The 18,004-nt window shown below is 37.9% G+C and overlaps 1 protein-coding gene across 1 annotated transcript; it reads right to left on the bottom strand.

The window, feature by feature from the left end:
• Positions 1-3,304: 3,304 nt before the first annotated feature.
• LOC114320180 (cellulose synthase-like protein D3) lies at positions 3,305-9,174 on the bottom strand. The gene is made up of 4 exons (XM_028267326.2): positions 8,843-9,174; positions 7,490-8,409; positions 5,412-6,219; positions 3,305-5,273 (listed from the first exon to the last, which is right to left on the bottom strand). Exons 2-4 carry the CDS (start codon positions 8,362-8,364, stop codon positions 3,516-3,518), a joined length of 3,441 nt encoding a protein of 1,146 aa, XP_028123127.2. The 5' UTR covers positions 8,365-8,409; positions 8,843-9,174; the 3' UTR covers positions 3,305-3,515.
• Between the last annotated feature and the right edge of the window lie 8,830 nt (positions 9,175-18,004).

The raw sequence follows: 18,004 nt of genomic DNA, 5'->3' as shown, positions 1-18,004 counted from the left end.
ACATTTCACAGTTCCTGGAACACCGCAGCAGAATGGAGTTGCAGAACGCATGAACCGCACTTTGGTGGAGAAAGTCCGGTGTATGCTGTCACAGTCTGGATTGAGCAAGGCATTTTGGGGCGAGGCATTGAACTATGCTCGTCATCTTGTCAACAGACTACCTACTACAGCATTAGATGGGAAGACTCCCATGGAGGTATGGTCAGGAGTCCCAGTTACTGATTATGATCAGTTACGTATCTTTGGATGTCCAGCATATTTTCATGTTACAGAATCTAAGTTGGATCCAAGAGCCAAGAAAGCCATCTTCTTGGGCTTCGATGACGGTGTCAAGGGATACAGACTGTGGTGCCCTGAATCAAAGAAAGTTCTCATCAGAAGAGACGTTACCTTTAATGAGTCTGCAATGCTGAAGCAACCAGATCCTCAACAGAATGAGGAAGCATTGAAGAAGTCAGTGCAGGTGGAGTTTGAGACTCCAGCAAAGACTAGTCAGCCAATCAACCATCCTGAAGAAGTCTCAGAGGATAGCTCTGAAGAGAGTTCAGATGAAAATGAAGATCCAGAGGCTCCGCAACAATCAGAACCCATTGCAATCAGGAAAGGAAAAAGGGTTACTAAGCAACCCAGTTGGATGACCGATATGGTAGCCTATGCACTTCCAATCATTGAAGACAATGTTCCGTGCACTTTCAAAGAAGCCGTGCATAATGCAGAAAGTGTCAAATGGAAGGAGGCTATGGATGAAGAGATCGGGTCACTTCACAAGAACCAGACTTGGAAGTTGGTGCAACTTCCAAAAGGCAAGAAAGCAATTGGGTGTAAGTGGGTTTACACCAAGAAGGAAGGCATTCCAGGCAGAGACAACATCAGATTCAAAGCTAGATTGGTAGCTAAAGGCTATGCTCAGAAGGAAGGAATAGACTACAATGAGGTATTCTCACCTGTTGTGAAGCACACGTCTATTCGCATCTTGTTAGCTTTGGTTGCACAGTTTGATCTCGAGCTCGCCCAACTCGACGTCAAAACTGCCTTCTTACATGGAGATCTTGAAGAGGAGATATACATGTCCTAGCCAGATGGTTTCAAAATTGCTGGAAAAGAGAATTGGGCCTGTAAGCTGAACAAATCGTTGTACGGATTGAAGCAATCCCCGAGACAGTGGTACAAGCGATTTGATCGGTTCATGATGGAGACAGAATACACAAGAAGTCAATTTGATCATTGTGTATATTTCCGTAAGCTTCCCGACGGTTCCTTCATCTATTTGCTCTTATATGTAGATGATATGCTGATTGCATCTACGAGCAAGGTGGAGATTGACAAACTCAAGGCACAGTTAGCAAGGGAGTTTGAAATGAAGGATTTGGGAGAAGCAAAGAAAGTTCTTGGCATGGAGATCAAGAGAGACAGGAAGAAGGGCACGGTTTGTCTGACACAAACCCAGTATCTGAAAAAGGTGTTAGACAGATTTGGCATCAATGGGAAAACCAAAGCTGTAAGTACACTATTGGCCCCTCATTTCAAGTTTAGTGCTTCGTTGTCTCCACGCACAGAAGAAGAACGGAAGCATATGGCACAGGTTCCATATGCAAATGCAGTTGGTGCATTAATGTATGCTATGGTTTGTACACGGCCTGACATCTCGCATGCTGTGAGTATGGTAAGCAGGTATATGCATGATCCAGGAAAAGATCACTGGCAGGCAGTGAAATGGATCCTAAGGTACATACATGGCACGGTCAATCTGGGATTGAAGTTCGAGAGAGATAACCGACTCGGGCAGAATTTGGAAGGATATGTCGACTCAGATTATGCTGGTGACTTAGACAAACGCCGGTCAACAACAGGGTATTTATTTACACTTGCTAAAGGGCCGGTAAGTTGGAGGTCAACGCTTCAGTCAACGGTGGCTTTGTCTACTATAGAGGCAGAGTACATGGCAGTGACGGAAGCCTTTAAAGAAGCTATTTGGCTACATGGGTTGATTGAAGACTTGGGAATTGTTCAGAAGCACGTTGAGGTGTTTTGTGACAGTCAGAGTGCCATTTGTTTGGCAAAGAACCAGGTTCATCATGCCCGCACCAAGCACATTGATGTCCGTTTCCATTTCATCCGAGAAATTGTGAATGAAGGGGATATTCTGCTTCAAAAGATTGGTACTGCAGATAATCCGACCGATATGCTCACAAAGGTAGTTTCTGGGATCAAGTTCCAACATTGTTTGGACTTGGTCAACATCTCTCAGAACTGAGCACCTTCGGGTGCATGGCAGTGTTGATCGATCACTATGTTGGATAAGAGAATCCTCGCCAAGGTGGAGATTTGTTGAAAATTGGCTACAGATTCTTGCCAAACCATGGAAAGTGGCAGCCAGCTACATGGTGGGGAAACCATGAGGCCATGTGAGTTGGCCATGAGGCCATGAGAAGCCATGTGAAGCTTCAATCTGTAAAGCCACCGAAAGCACAAAAATGGGCTGGCAGCCAGCTCATTTCAAAGGGTGCCTCTTGCATTTGTAATCTCTATAAATAGAGAAGCTAAGGAGAGTTGAATACACAGCTGAGATAGCAGAGAGCAAAGAGAGAGAGAGAATTAGAGAGAGTGTTGTAATTCTTACCATCTTATTCAATATAGTGAATCCGCTGCCCGTGGACGTAGGCGACTTGCCGAACCACGTTAAATCTTGTGTGTTATTGCTTGTTTGAGTTCCCTGGTGTGCCCCCGATCCTCAACACATGTGAGGTATGGTTTGATGGTCTTGGTGAGAATGATTGAGGTATGCTTGAACATGTTAGCTGGCTCCGCGAATTGAGGTTATAGCTTGAACATGCTTCTCTGCTGCTCCAACTAACTTGGTTCATATTTCCTGCATGAGTAAGAGTTTGGAAAATTATATTTACTTACTTGGGATTAGTCAGGGGATGCTACAGATGCCCTCGTGGGCAAGAAAACAACTCAATTCTTATCTTGAACCTACATTAACATAAATTTCAGTCCTACATTTATTATTAAATCTGGTTTTTCCCATGAAAAAAATGTGTGTGTTATTCAACATACAACAACACCAATAATTGAGTTGGTAATACATTTCCATACAAAAAGGAAAAGAAAGAAAAATTTAACTGAAATTTGATAATTCAGCTCACAGTTCTCAAGATAGAAGATGAACTACGAAGGATTCAACTAGTTTACAAGATCACCTCTGCAAATCTCAAAAATAATGGCACAAAAGTGCAACTCCAAATTCTCCATGTAAGATAGTATTGTTCAAATGATTATACATATCAGACATCATAAAAAATAAATAAATAAATTGCCACTAAAACCATTATCCAAAATTTCTAGTCCAATCCTCTTGCTCAAATTGCTGAAAACATTAGATAAAATTGAAGTAAAACAATAAGTATAAGAAAAGAAACATCTCTACAGCCTTCAACGGCGTAGTCAAATTGTTGAAAAAAATAATTAAATTAAGGAATATTGTTAACTGGTTTACTAAGAAATATGACTTATCAGGGGAACTGGAATGAGCCACCAATCTGGGTTGTTCCTGCTGGGGGATTGATTGCCACCCAAAGGAGAGATATGATGATTGCAATAAGTCCTGACCAAACAAAAACAATGGTGGGTGTCCTCCCTCTTCTTCCCATAAGCCCTTTTGCAAAGGGGTAGAGATGTGCCAAAACCCAAAAACTAAAGAAAACACCACCTAGCAAGCGGCTCCATTGTGGTATAGTGCTATAAATTGTTCGACTAACCCCAACCGCTATTGCAATCAAGTTCGTCATCATAATTGTGATGGGAGGAATCATAAGGGACGTCCATTTGACAATGTAGAGATCAGCAAACTCATCGTTTTCATCATCACCAGCTGATTTCGATGTCAAAGTGAAGGAGATTTCAATTCCTCCAACAACCTTTAGTAGCCCTTGAATCACTGCAGCCAAGTGGGCACTAGTTCCACCAATCAACCAAAATTGTTCGTTCCTCCACCACTCTTCTAGCTCAATGCCTGACCACTTGATCTCAAGAACAGCAAGCATACAGAGTGTAACAGTGATGACAAGGAGATAGACAAGGAAAGTCACATTGAGGGTTTGGACGATAAATTGGCCAGAAAAGAGGGACAGTGCAGGGAGAAAGCAATAGACAATCAGGAAAATGGAGGTAAAGGGGTAGATTCCAACATTGAGGTATGCCATCCTCTGCAAAACCTTCATTTTTGAGCTCGCGAAGAGGGCATTGTTGCGGGAGAAGAATATCTCAACTGAGCCGGTAGCCCAGCGTAGGACCTGATGGAGCCTATCCGTGAGATTGATTGGGGCAGTCCCACGAAAAGCATCCCTCTTGGTCACACAGTAAACTGATTTCCATCCCCTATTGTGCATCCTATACCCTGTGACCACATCTTCAGTAACAGACCCATAAATCCATCCAACACGCTGTCCCCACTCGGTCTTATCCTCGTACCAGCATGAGATGACGCTGATTGCCTCTGCCACAGTTGATGCATCAAGAAGTTCTCGGGGAATGGTCAGAGCACCAGGAGGCCGTCCATTCTTCACAGCTGGATGATCTGCAAGGGGACGGCCTTGGAACTCAGCCACAGGGATTGAATCGATGAGGAAAGTTGAGTTTCCAAACTTCTTAGGAGCTAGGGAAAGGTTCATCTCTTCATCATCTGAATCACCCATTCTCAGGGATCGGTTCTCTTCTGGGGTGGTTGCAACTGCTGAATGCTTTCTACGACCAGGTAAGCAGCAACTGCAGCAACCAGGTTGGTGTTCTTTTGATCGAGGTGGGTCAAAGCCGTAAAGGGCTATCCTTCGAAAGAGGCATCCAGTTCCAACATAAACTGGACCTTGAAGTCCATCAAGGGCTCTCATGTTGCCATCAAAGAAGACTGTGTTGTGATTGGCATATCGATCGTTAGGGTCAATACCCTCAAACCTCTGAGGGAACTGGACATAGCAAATGCGATCCCCGCCTCTATCCATCATAAAACACATGCCTTCTCTCAGAGCCTGGGAGTTGTAGATGTAGTGGTCACAATCAAGATTGAGAATAAAGGGACCATTAGACATAATTGCAGAGGCTCGAACCAGGGCATTCATGGCCCCTGCTTTCTTGTTGTGATCATAGCCAGGACGCTTCTCACGGGAAACATAAACAAGCATTGGAAGACGGATATCAACATCACTCAGGTCAATTAGCCGGGCATCATCTACTGTGCCCTGTAGCGGTTCATCGCTAGGAGGTTTCAACATCACCTGCATCATTTAAGAAGGCCATGTTTAGCTTTGTTTCCCTTCTTTTAGATCCTAGTGCTTTATTAAGTTTTGACAATATTCACATATGTTTCTTAACAGAATTAATGGTTAATATTATGTCAACTAATCAAACAATACCTGTATTATTCCAGCATGATCACCTTTAGAGTGCTCTGGTGCAGGATTCAACCAAGTCCCAGGCCAATGGGTTCCGTCAGCCATCCATGTAGCTTTCAAGATCTTCACACTCTCCACAGGTTCATCATCTGTCTTCTGTCTCTGTTGCTTCAAGGCCTTTATTTCCTCTCGAGCATGATAGGCATCAGAACGACGACGGATAGAGTCGGGAAGGCCATTGATGCGAACCTTGAACTCATCATACTCACGTTTTACCCGTCTACGATCCTTGACAAAGTCAGTCTTCACCTTGTTCTTATAGGGATCCTTCTTCAAATTGAAATAAGATTCTGGATTCCTAGGCTCAATGTCATGTTTACGGCAAAATGGAATCCATATATTAGCAAAACTTGCAGCTTCTGCCATGGCTTCAAAGGTTAAAAGTGCACCTCCATCATCAGAAACATAGCAAGAAAGTTTTTCAACAGGATATTCAGCAGCTAGAATAGATAAGATGGTATTTGCTGTGACAAGTGGGGGTTCCTTCTCTGGATCTGCAGTAGAGACAAAAATATCTATGCCTGGAAGATCAGATTTCCCAGTGGGGTTGTTGGGACTAGGCATTTCAAACTTCTCTTTTAAGACATTAAGATCTGTAGCACGGTTCACAGGGCAGAGCTTTGGCAGTTGATCAAGAATCCAAGAAAAGGCAAACCATATTTCGCAAACCACAGACATTCCCCAGAGCCAGATTGCATCATTGTTTGGGTGGTTGACCCTCCAAGCCAAGAAAAGCCCAAGCACAACCATACGAATGAAAATCAGAAGCCTGAGAGCATTTATGCAACAGACAGACAGAAGAATGCATTAGCATGCATCACATAAAGAGACCATGCGCAACAATATGTGAAATCAAACAAACTGGGAAGTAGTCAACAACACCAGTGACCACACAACCAAAACACTTACCAGCAAAACCTACAACACACACAAACACACACCAAAGTAAATAATTACATTATATGTACAAACTAAAAGGAATATTTATCCAATTCAGTAAACCATTGTCGACCATGCTTGAAGTTATAATCCCAACCCAAGTGCAAACTACTACTTTTTTGGTTGCAGAGCATGGCAGTCATGAAAGTGACAATATACATTTGATCCACTGAAAATCCAATTGTCCTATGAATATGATTTATGATAAACATCTCCCTCTGTAGTCAGTTCAACAACAAGCCAAGATGGATATGCGCATGAATCATATGGCTCAACTGATAATCAATTGGCATGGGCCTCTAGCTGGAATGTAAATGTGCTAAGATGAAGTGGTTTGGTTTTGATTGATTTTCTAGAAATTGAGATTTTTGTTTTTTTTTTTTTGTCTTTTTTTTAATATTTTAAATAATTTTTTTACTTTCTAGACGCACCAAAAAATTAAAATATTTGTGAAATTTTTTTTTAAAAATTCAATAAATACATAAGAATACGAAAATGTACTCAATTTTATATTTTTTTATATTTGATTAATTTTTTAAAGATTTTTTTCATAAATATTATATTTTTTAAGTGTATTTAGGTTACATGCATCTAAAAAATAAAAACTTCCTTAAAATATTAAAAATTTTGACTAAAAACAAAAAAACACAGAAAAATAAAAAATAAAAAACTCAATTTTATAAAAAGTGAGCTCAATTTTTTGAAACCAAAGAAGATTACTTCTTTGCATCATCATCTCCAAAATTACTAGCACAGCATGAGTGAAAGAAATTGACCAAAAACAAACTAGAAAGGTGGAAATTTAATTGATTATGTTATCCAAAATTTATTCACCAAATTAGTTATCTATCCTCATTTATGTTGCAATGTGCATTCTTGGGTGTATTGGTCAGCTCGCTGCCATTCAATCACTACAATGATGTATCAAAATATGGCAAGATGGTGATTTCAAAAACTTGATCATATCAATGGGAAGAATCAAACAGTTTTAGAGTAAACAAAATACTAAGATAAAGCAGTATTCATGTAGGTATCATCATAACAAGTTAGATAAGAATAGTGTATATGAAGGATGAGTGACCATGAATCAAAAAATGTACCGATATGGGCTGATAATGGCAGCCGGTATCTTTAATTTGCGCGTCAGGGGCCTCCAAGGTTTGTTCATTAATTCAGAAGGCTCAACTACATCATCGTCTTTCCCATTCCCTAATCCTCCCCCTCTTGGCCATATAGCATTGCCATACCCATAGGTGCCGCTTGTTTCAAAGATCCACCGATTGTGATCAAATTCTCCAGTCTGGCTCTTCATCAGCACTGACTTTGTTGATTTCATCAATGATAGCCTCCTCTGCATTTTTGACATCTCAGCTGGCGGTGGAAGTGGAAGTGGAAGTGGCCGCCTGTTTTCTACAAATTCATCCATATCCATGGCCTTGTATTGGTCTTTACACCCTGGGCAAATGCCATCTCCAGTTTTAACCGCATCCAAATAGCAATCTCTACATATCTTGAAGTCACATTGGCAGGGGAGAATATCCATACCCCGTTCATCGCTCATCACCTTAGCATCACATCCACGTATCATGCATGAAGATCCTTTTGAACCAGCCATCTGAGGATGATTTGCTTGTGATTCAATCACCTTGTCCATGAGATGAGCTCTCGTAACACTACTGAATCCACCAGTAAAAAGTGAATTGGACACATATTGCTCTTCGACCTTCTGAGAGATCGAATCCATTGGCTGGTTGTCGGGTGTTGGAGGCATGTGTACCGTGTAGTCCATGAAATCATTGCTCCCAAGTTCACTATCAAGGTCATCCCTCGAGTAGTTGACATATCGTCCTGACGAAGTCTTCCGGGCAAATGTCACATTGGGGGGCAGTGGAGGCTTAACATGTTGTTGTGACTCCGGCACATCTGAGTTTGTCGATAGAGACGATCTGCTTGCCACGAAGGGTTTTGATGCCATATCTAAAGTCTTAATACACTAACACGAAACTTATATCTACAAATCCTGAAATTTCCACACCAAAAAAAAAAAAAAAAAAAAAAAAAAAATTCAGATTCAATCATCACAAATTTGTCCTTGGATCTTTAATCATATTAGTAAGTACTGACTTGGATCTTGCGATTACAAAAATTGAAACAAGTTTGAGAAATGAAAGAGTTGAAAATAAATCAAACATAGTGAAGTTGTATAAGGAGGAGCAGAATAAATCAAAGCCTTGAAACTCTCAATTTTAAAAATGGGATAAAATTGCATTGAATTTTGAGCACAGATATGATCAGTCGATCTTAAAATTTTGTTAATGTGAAAGGAGTATGACAGAGCAAAGGAATCAAGTCTTATAATAATGTATGTGGTTAGAAGAGCCATGGAAGAAGTGGAAATTGGGTTGAAATTATGGTTGAACAATAGCAGAGAGAGAGAGAGAGAGATTAGATACCTAACAATAAGAAGCAGGGATAGATGGAATCACGATGTTGGAAGCTAGATCAATCAGACACACCCTTCTCTGTCTCTCATTCTTTAACAAATCTCTGAAAAGGTCCACAAGGCCTGAGGGAGGTGGTTTCCTGTAGAGAGAGAGAGAGAGAGAGAGAGAGAGAGAGAGGAGAAGTAGAGGGCAAAGGTAGAAGCGTAGAGGAAACAAATAGTGGGAAATCTTTTATACTGAGTTTAACAAAGCAATGGTGATACTAACAAAGGCCATGCTGCTGCTGCTGTGTGTGCGTGTATATGATGTTGCTGGTGTGTGTGTGTATATGTCACAGAGATATATATATGTATATATAAAAGGGTGCTTATGGGCTGATCCTAGTATGTATATATATAAAAAAAAAAAAAAATTGAAGTTTCAGACATACTCTACATACAGGCAGGCGATGATGCTTCATTGTCTTCGGATATCCTATCCAATCCGTGTTAATTGCCCCCCTCTATCTCTATCTCCCTCTCCAACAAACGTAAAGGTTTCCCGCTTTATTATTAAACTACTCATATGGAACTGAGATGGTATGCATTTTGTTGAAAATAATTTAATAGTAAATTAAAAAGGATTGGGGTTGTTTGAGATGACCTAGATAAGTATATTTTTTATCTTCTTACGAAAAGATGTGCAGAAAAGTAGAGAGATGATGTGATGGAAAAAAGATAAAAAGATAAAAAGTGTGTACTTATTTAAGATAGCCAAACTTGACCTTAATATCATTTTTCTTATTCTTGTTTGGAAAATGTTTGGTAGCTTAAAATTTTGTAGCTCAAATGGCTCAAATCTGTCAAAACAACGTCGTTTTACACTCAAAATCTGTCAAAACGACGTCGTTTTAAGTTATTTGAGTCATTTGAGCCACAAAATTTTAAACTACCTAACATTGTTGTTCTTGTTTCATGATAGTGACATACACATCCCTTGATTAATATGCTTAGTTCAATAATTAATTTGATTCAACGGCAAAACTTTATCATGAAGGGGCAATTTGGCAACCTAGTTAAAAGTTAGTTTTTAACTTTTAATCCATTTTGAATCAGATCACTCTCACATTTTTTACACACAAAAAGATTAAAAAAAAAAACTATAAAAAGTAAAAAAAGTAAAAAAATCAGTTTTTAATTAACCAACTTCCCAAATCACTCCAAATATAACTTTTAAAGATTTTACGGTTTTTATTTTTATTTTATAAAGAATTTCAACTTTATAAATGATTTGCATATTCAAAAATACTAAATGATAAAATGAATGGAATAAAATTTCTTAGCCATGTAAAAAATGCACTCGGCTTTTTAGCATGACAATTCACTTATCTCAAAGCATGAGATATTTTTTATTTTTAAATATTTTCTCTTATTTATTTTAAAATTTTAAATCCAATTATGTTTTTAAAAAAAATAATAATTGAATGATTATAAATATTATTTGAGTTTGTAGAGTAGCTTGCTTAGCAAATAATAATAATAACATTGAATGAGAGAATAAAAAGTAAAGAAAATTAGTTAATGATAACAAGTGCTCGTTATGTATTGTTTATTATTAATAAAGGTGTAAAAAGTGTTTTAAAAAATATATAAAAAGATTAAAACATGCATTAATTTTTAGTAAAAATATATTGAATTTAAAATATATATATATATATATATATATTATATTTTTAGGTCTTGTTTGTCATAATTTCAAAAAGTCAAAAAATCACTATTCTATTTAAATTACATCACTTTTTTATTATATCATTTCAAATCTAATCTATACCTAACTTTTATTTTATAAAAAATTAAAAAATATACTTATTTATATCATCTTAAATCATCTTAGTTTATTAACACACGTTGAGGGTTAATGGTGGGCTGGGCACGTCGAAGGAGAGAAATTTCAATGCAATTACTTTTGTGTGATGTGGGCCCCAAAACAAGAAGTGCTCCCACGATCCATGTTGGGGCCAAGCTGTCTCCCCACTAATACACCATATTCATATTCTGACCACCGCCTCACTCACTCACTCACTCACTTGGATTGTATTTGTATCATCATCATCATACTTTTGTGTGATGCGGCTCCGTCTATTTTTAGAGATAGAATGAAAAGAATTAATAGTAAAAGAATTAGTAAAGTTATATTTATTTTTATAGTGATGGAATTAATAAAATTATATTTGTTTTGTTAGCGAAGGAATTGTTAAATTATTTTTTATATAAAATAATAAAACAAATAAAATTATGATTTAACAAAAAATACAAAAATATTAAACTTTAATGTTTTAAAAAAAATGCCCAAGTAAAAAAAATAAAAAAATAAAGAAATTGCATTGATCGGTTGACCGGCAGGACGTCCGACCAAACTTTCGGGCGGACGTCCAATAACACCCAATCCGAACGGACTAGTTTGCTAATACCATCTCTCATTCCAGATTATTAATGCCGTTTGACGAGGCCCATCATAATCCCTTCGAACTACTAATCCGGAGTTCCAAAATCAAAATAAACAAAAATCTTATTCACTGTTTATCTATCACAGTCCAAATTAGACTGTAATAGCGAATAACAAACGGGGCCATATTCATATTCTGACCACCGCCTCACTCACTCACTTGGATTGTATTTCTATCATCATCATCATGCATTTGATTTGTACTAAATAATGGGGGAATTATTTTTTTTTTTTAAATCATAGCAAAATAAATTTTAAATTTTATTAATTTTAATTTAAATTTTTTAATTAGCTTTTAATCTAAACTATTTCTTTATATTTGTTAAATAAAATCATTTTCAATGTACCCAAAAAAAATATTTGTTAAATAAAATAAGCCAAAAATAAGTATTTTAATCATTAAATTCAATGAAAATATATATTTTAGATATTTTATGTATATTTATATTAAGTTTAATAATTCGTTGGTTTTAATTAATAAAAATAGACAAATAATTTATATTAAAAACAAATAAAAAATTTTAAATTTAAATTAATAAAATAAAAAACTCAAGATTATAAGGATCCAATCTTGATTTTTTTTTATAATTATTTTTAAATAATAAATATATAAATAATATATACAATAGTATCGTTGGTGTTGAAGTTGAACTATGGATGCCAATTGCACTTTCCAATCACTTCCCTTTTGCCTACCCAAGGAATACATGTACTGTTGTACACATGGTTCCACGTTAGTTGTGTTGAGGTCCATGGACTCAAAAACAATTAAATAAATAAATAAAATCCTCCACCTTTCCGAAGCTAAAGCTATTTCTTTTGAATGTGTGTGTGTGTGATGATTGTTGTGCTGTGAAAATTAATAATCAAACGTGAGAATGATATAAATATTATGATAAAATAATTATTCTATTTTATTTCATTTTAACAAATCAAACATTGGGGCTTTGAGGAAGGAACAATTATTTGTCTCATGGATCATCCATCAATAACCACATGAGGCGAGCTCATCGTTCTGTGATAGGTTTAGGATTTTTTTTTATTTTAACAAATGATAATAATTCCAGTCTCGATGGCCAGCATGACTAGGAGTGTGCGTTGTCCGGTTCAGACGATTTAAGAATAAAATTACAAATCGAATGGCAGGTTAGCGGATTAGTGAATTGACAAATTGCGGTTTGAGTGATTTTTAGTAGATTGGCGAATTGAAGAATATTATAACTAATTATCATACATTTGCATAATATATAACACTAATTTGTATAATATTTTTTAGATGTATAACACAGGAATTTTACATAATTTCATAGATATAACCACTAATTTGTAATAAATTTCATATCTTAAATATTTCTCACACTCATTTTTACATTAATATTTCATTGGAAGTTAAAAAATATACACGTATTAATTATAGCGGAGCGGAACGATTCGGTTGACAGATTACAAATTTTAAAATTTAAACCGCGATTAGTGATTAAAGCGGTACGAATTGATGCGAATCGGTATAATTTTAACAGATTTGACGATATTTTACACAATCCTAAGCAAGACTAGCAAAGATCACTTCATAGGAATTCTGATAGCCTTTACGTAGTGTTTGGATTCTAATTGTTTGCTTTATCAAAATAAAAGTAAAATAAAATGATCATTTCAATAAAATATCTAATACATATACAATTATCATCCACCATTATAAAGTTGTTATCATTCCACTCATTTCATAATCATTTCAATAATCCAAACACTACATCAATTCTACTGTTTGGGATTTTTATTCTGGTTTACTTCTTTATTTGTAACCTCCAATTAAAAAATAAAATAAAACGATCAAATATCATTTGATACACTCCACCCATTTTTTCCTCAATTTTGAGCGACTCCAAATTATTCTTGTCAAATTGAGCCTCGTATTTTTGATAAAATTATAAACAACAGAATGTAAGTACAATGTGGGCTATCAAATAAGGGAAAAAAAGTTCCTTAACACTGTATTTGGTTGTGAAATTTAAGAAGAGATTTGAAAAGGAAAAATAAAAATATATGTAAAATGTAAATAAAATATACCCATATTTTACCTAATTTTATATACATTTTCTATTTCTTTTTCTAAATCCAATGTAAAAATCACCCGATTTCTCAATTTTACTTGGCCAACTCAAGCAAGAGAGAGATGTTAGATCAATTACTAAAGCGAGACATCATTTTGTACAAATTATATTGTAGAGGGTCAGAAATTAAATCTCAAACTAAGTATGGACTCAAGCACTAAGATCGCCCTGAGAAGGCGACCAGAGATAAGAGAGGAGTGCGGGCCAAAGCCCAAGGGAAGTGGGCCAACAAGTGGGTCGAGACAGGTCCGACCCACCAAGGCTCCAGATGGACTCAGCGAGGAAAAATACCCAAGTCAAGTTGCAGAGGCAACACCTGCAGCGGTGAAGTTGCCGAAAGGACATGTGCAGCAGCAGAGTTGCTGAGGCACTTTGTCTCAGCGCCACCATTCCTATTAACTTCGGTTCCGCCGCCATTGGAAGTTGCCGAGGGAACATGTGCAGCGGCAGAGTTGCTGAGTCACTTTGTCTCAGCGCTGCCAGTCCAAGTATCTTCGGTGCCGCCGCCATTCCAAGTAATGTCGATGTCACGATCATCTGGAGTTACTGAAGGAAAGAGAAGACTGAGACAACTAAGTCGCTGAAGTAATACTCGCAGTGCCCAAGTTACGGAGGCATTCTGTCAACGCCGTCATCTCTAATATCTTCGGTCATGCCGTCTGAACTTGCCATGGGAAACGACTACCGCAGCAACTAAGTTGCAGAGGGAATACCCTGCCAAGGTGATGGCAGCCTTTGAGAGAGGTTTCCGTCTACAAGTAGAGGCTAATGCTTGGTACCGATAGCAGGTCCCAAGGCATTACTAGCCTAGGGCTGATAGCAGGCCCATAGTTTATTAACTTGGTGCTGATAGCAGGCCCCAAGACTTACTGGTTGGAGCTGATAGCAGATCCAAAAATGCCAGTTTACCGCAGCAACCCCACGAAGATGGGAGCAGGATAGCCAGAACATAAGGGGACTCCTTTTTCCATTACCCAGGTCATGGACCTGCCTTAGTGGCACAAGCAGGACTAAAGAAGCCCCCTCGGGCTTGGTATTAAGGTACAGCATGGCTGATAACAGGCTTAGCTGTGGCCTTCGCCCCGGGAAGTTGGGAAAATTTGTGATTAGGTGGCTAAGGGTGGAGGTTTCGCTGAGGTAAGCACGAACATAGTCGATAGCAGACTAATGGAGTCCTGAGAATGCATGTACTAGCCAAGTAGAACTGAGAAGGCAAGTGCAGCGGCGAGGTTCACCGTTGCAAGTGCACTTGTTAAGGTTTAAGCTAAGAAGGCAAGTGTGACAACCCTCACCTCTGATTAGTGCTAATCTGTGATTAAGCATGATAAGTAACTGAAGAGAATGAATTCCTGAACTGATTGCATGAGTGTATTGTTTTGAATGCATTTCTATTAATTTGATTTCTGAATGAATTTGTTCATGTCCTAATTTCGAACTGCGAATTGGAAGCCTTATCGGCGACCGAATCTTAAATTGATTAATGTTATATGCTAATTAGAATTTATGTGATTTTATGGTAGGTTTAATTAAAATTTGATTTGGGATGGTTAAATTAGATTAAATAATGTTAAATTACATTAGTTGAGTTATTTACATGTTGAGCCATTTAGTGGGCCACTTTCATTAGCATATTGAGGATTAATTCATATACTTAGACATATCATTCCTCATCTCATTTGAAGACCAACCGAGGGAGAAAGAGAGGAAGTTAGGAGAAAAACTTGATTTCATTGAGATTTGTTTGGAGACTAAAAGGAATTGAAGAGAAATTGCAAAATTGAGCTAGCACATTTGGAATTCAAGACTTAAGGTAAAGAATCCACCTTCTTGGTTATGAATTTAACTTGTATCTTGCATGGTTCATGGAAATTTGGTGATTAGAGTCAAGAATTGACTTAAAGAGTTGATTTGAATAGCTAATTCATGCATGCATGTACATGTTCTTGAAATTTGAAGTTGTTCTTCATGAAATCCTCACATACATGTCCATATTTTAGTTGTAGCCCATGAATTCACCATGATTTTGAGCTAAATCTTGCATTTGATCATGTTTTGGAACATTAGAGTTCATGGGAACTCATGCATGTATGGTTTTGCATTGTTCTTCATGTTTACATTTGAAATTGTGTTCAATTGGCTTACTTTTTGGCTTGATTTTTACAAAATTGATCTTCAAAACATGTTGTGGTATGAGTTTTCAAGTGTTTTCCAGAAAATAGGCCCAAAAGGTTGAGTTTTGATATGTTGAATGCTTGGTTTGAGCTTTGAAGGCAAATCTAGAAAACCCAGAATTTGGCTTCCTCGCTCAAGCAAAGGATTCCATGCTCGAGCGACCATCTTTTATTCAAAGCCCCGCTCGAGTGAAGGAATGCTGGCTCGAGCGTAGATTGCAAGCTCTCAGGTTTTCTGTGTGTGCAGACGCACGCTCGAGCGAAAGAACCTACGCTCGAGCGAGGACTGTGTCTCATGCTCGAGCGAGCATCGAATGAGCGTTGAGCGGAGATTTTCAACAACCAGTACTTTTGCATTTTTACAGACCGCTCGAGTGAAGGAGTTTATGCTCGAGCGACCCCTCTGTTTTGGTAAGCTCGCTCGAGCGAAGAAAGTCACGCTCCAGCGAGACCCCTGTTTCAGCAAAAATTTGAAAAGTGTTTTAAAGTGCATTTTTGCATCCTCATTCCATGTTAGGCATTCCTAGGCCAAGTTTAAGGCATCTTAATGAGGATAATGTTATAGAACCACACCAAGTATAAATAGGGGCTAAGTTATTAATCCCGAGTGTGTGTTCGTTCTGCAACTATAAAGTTGGCATCAGAAGATGCTTGTTAGCTTGTCTATAGCCCAGTGCTCTATGAGTAACAATGTTGTAAAGATATGTTCAATTATGATTATTTTCTGAATGATCAACTGTTCTGCTTACTAAAACGTTATTGTTTAATTAATGAATGTTTGTCCTATTTGTAAACTGTATCTGTGGCATCCATAGCAATTACTGTATTGTTACTGCTACTGTCACAGAGATCTCTGTCGATTCCCATGTTTAGAACTATTACTGTTTACTGTTATGATGGCCATCAACTGACTGTTCGGTCTGTTAAGACCTACTGTACTGTTTTGCTATGGGATGTACCACATATGACTGCTATGGTTTCTAAGTGACTGATATGACTTTTTAATTACTGAAAGGACATTCATTCTTAACCTTTTTACATAACTGTTATTCACTGGGCTTTAGCTCACTGTTTATATATATATGTAGGTGTCCAGGCACCTGATCGGAGCTAGGAGCATCGGGTTAGCTCTTGTTTTGTCAAGCCAACCACCGTGCCTCACCTCGAGGTTCCAAGTCCGTTCAAGCCACGGGTGCTTTGGGGTGTTTAGATTCACCCTTCTGTTTCTGTTTTGTAATAGATGAATAAGACTTGACTGTACAGTTAGTTAGGGATTTGGTCCCTGACATGGATGTTTGTGTATATGTCGCATGTACATATATTTTGGTTATCCATGTGGCATGTTTATGAAAAGTCTTTTTGCATTCAGACTATCACAGCTCATTGGACATCTTTTATTTACTATTTTGGCTTCTGCCAGCCCCTTTACTCTGTATTACTGTCTTTACTGTTAAGTAGGCCTTTGGTAATCACGGATTACTGGCCGGTTACGATACTAAACCCATAGTGGCGGGTTTGGGTCGTGACAGAGTGGTATCAGAGCGATGCCAAAGCACGAGTTATACCGCACACACGTGTCCAAATGAGCTATAGAATGTCCTAGAAAAGTAAATAGGGCATTGCATGAGCATGAAAGTATGTGTGGCTATGATGTGAATGTATGTGCTAATGTGCTTAAGTCAACAACTTCCTATGTTTATTATTACTGTATTGCATATAGTGAAATGGACAATGCAAGGAATGCCGATGAATCTGAATCATTTGAGGCCAGAATGGCAAGGTTAGAAAGAACAGTTGAACTGTTGACTGAAGCCTTAAGGAAACAACAGAACCAACAGCCCCCGCCTCCTCCAGTATAGCCAGAACCAAATGTTAATGATGATATAATTGCTCTGACATAGAAGTTCAGCAAAATGAAACCCCCATCTTTCCAAGGAGGCCTTGAACCACTAAAGGCCGAAGCATGGGTTCTAGAGACTGAGAAATTGTTCGAAGTGTTTCCGTGTTTTGAAGCACACAATGTGTTACTGGCTACCTTCACCTTACAAGAAGAAGCCAGACGGTGGTGGATGCTCGTCCGTGACACCAACAATGTTATGACTTGGGCTCAGTTTAAGGAGTCCTTCTTTGAAAAATACTTTCTCTAGTGTGTCCAAGACCGCAAAGTGACTGAGTTTGAACAGTTGAAACAAGGTACTATGTCGGTAGCAGAGTATGAATCTAAATTCACTGAACTCGTCAGATATGCACCACACATGGTGGACACTGATTACAAAAAAGCCAGGAAGTTTGTAGGCGGCCTTAATGTCGAGATACTTGATCAAATTAATGTTCTAAAGTTACTGAAATATGTGGATGTTCTTGATCGAGCAATAATAGCTGAGTCGAATATCGAGGCATTGAAA

Source organism: Camellia sinensis, unplaced genomic scaffold (genome assembly GCF_055761805.1).
Source record: "Camellia sinensis isolate YWXY unplaced genomic scaffold, ASM5576180v1 Unanchor11, whole genome shotgun sequence".
NCBI classification, from domain to species: domain Eukaryota; kingdom Viridiplantae; phylum Streptophyta; class Magnoliopsida; order Ericales; family Theaceae; genus Camellia; species Camellia sinensis.
Note: the sequence above shows the minus strand (reverse complement) of the source record. Positions and strands in the feature narration are given on the sequence as shown.

Coding starts and splice junctions, on each gene's coding strand:
- LOC114320180 (XM_028267326.2), bottom strand. CDS start 8,364: ATGGCATCAAAACCCTTCGTGGCAAGCAGATCGTCTCTATCGACAAAC. Junction 6,220..7,489: donor GCCATTATCAGCCCATATCG/GTACATTTTTTG, acceptor AAATGCTCTCAG/GCTTCTGATTTTCATTCGTA. Junction 5,274..5,411: donor ATCATGCTGGAATAATACAG/GTATTGTTTGAT, acceptor TAAATGATGCAG/GTGATGTTGAAACCTCCTAG.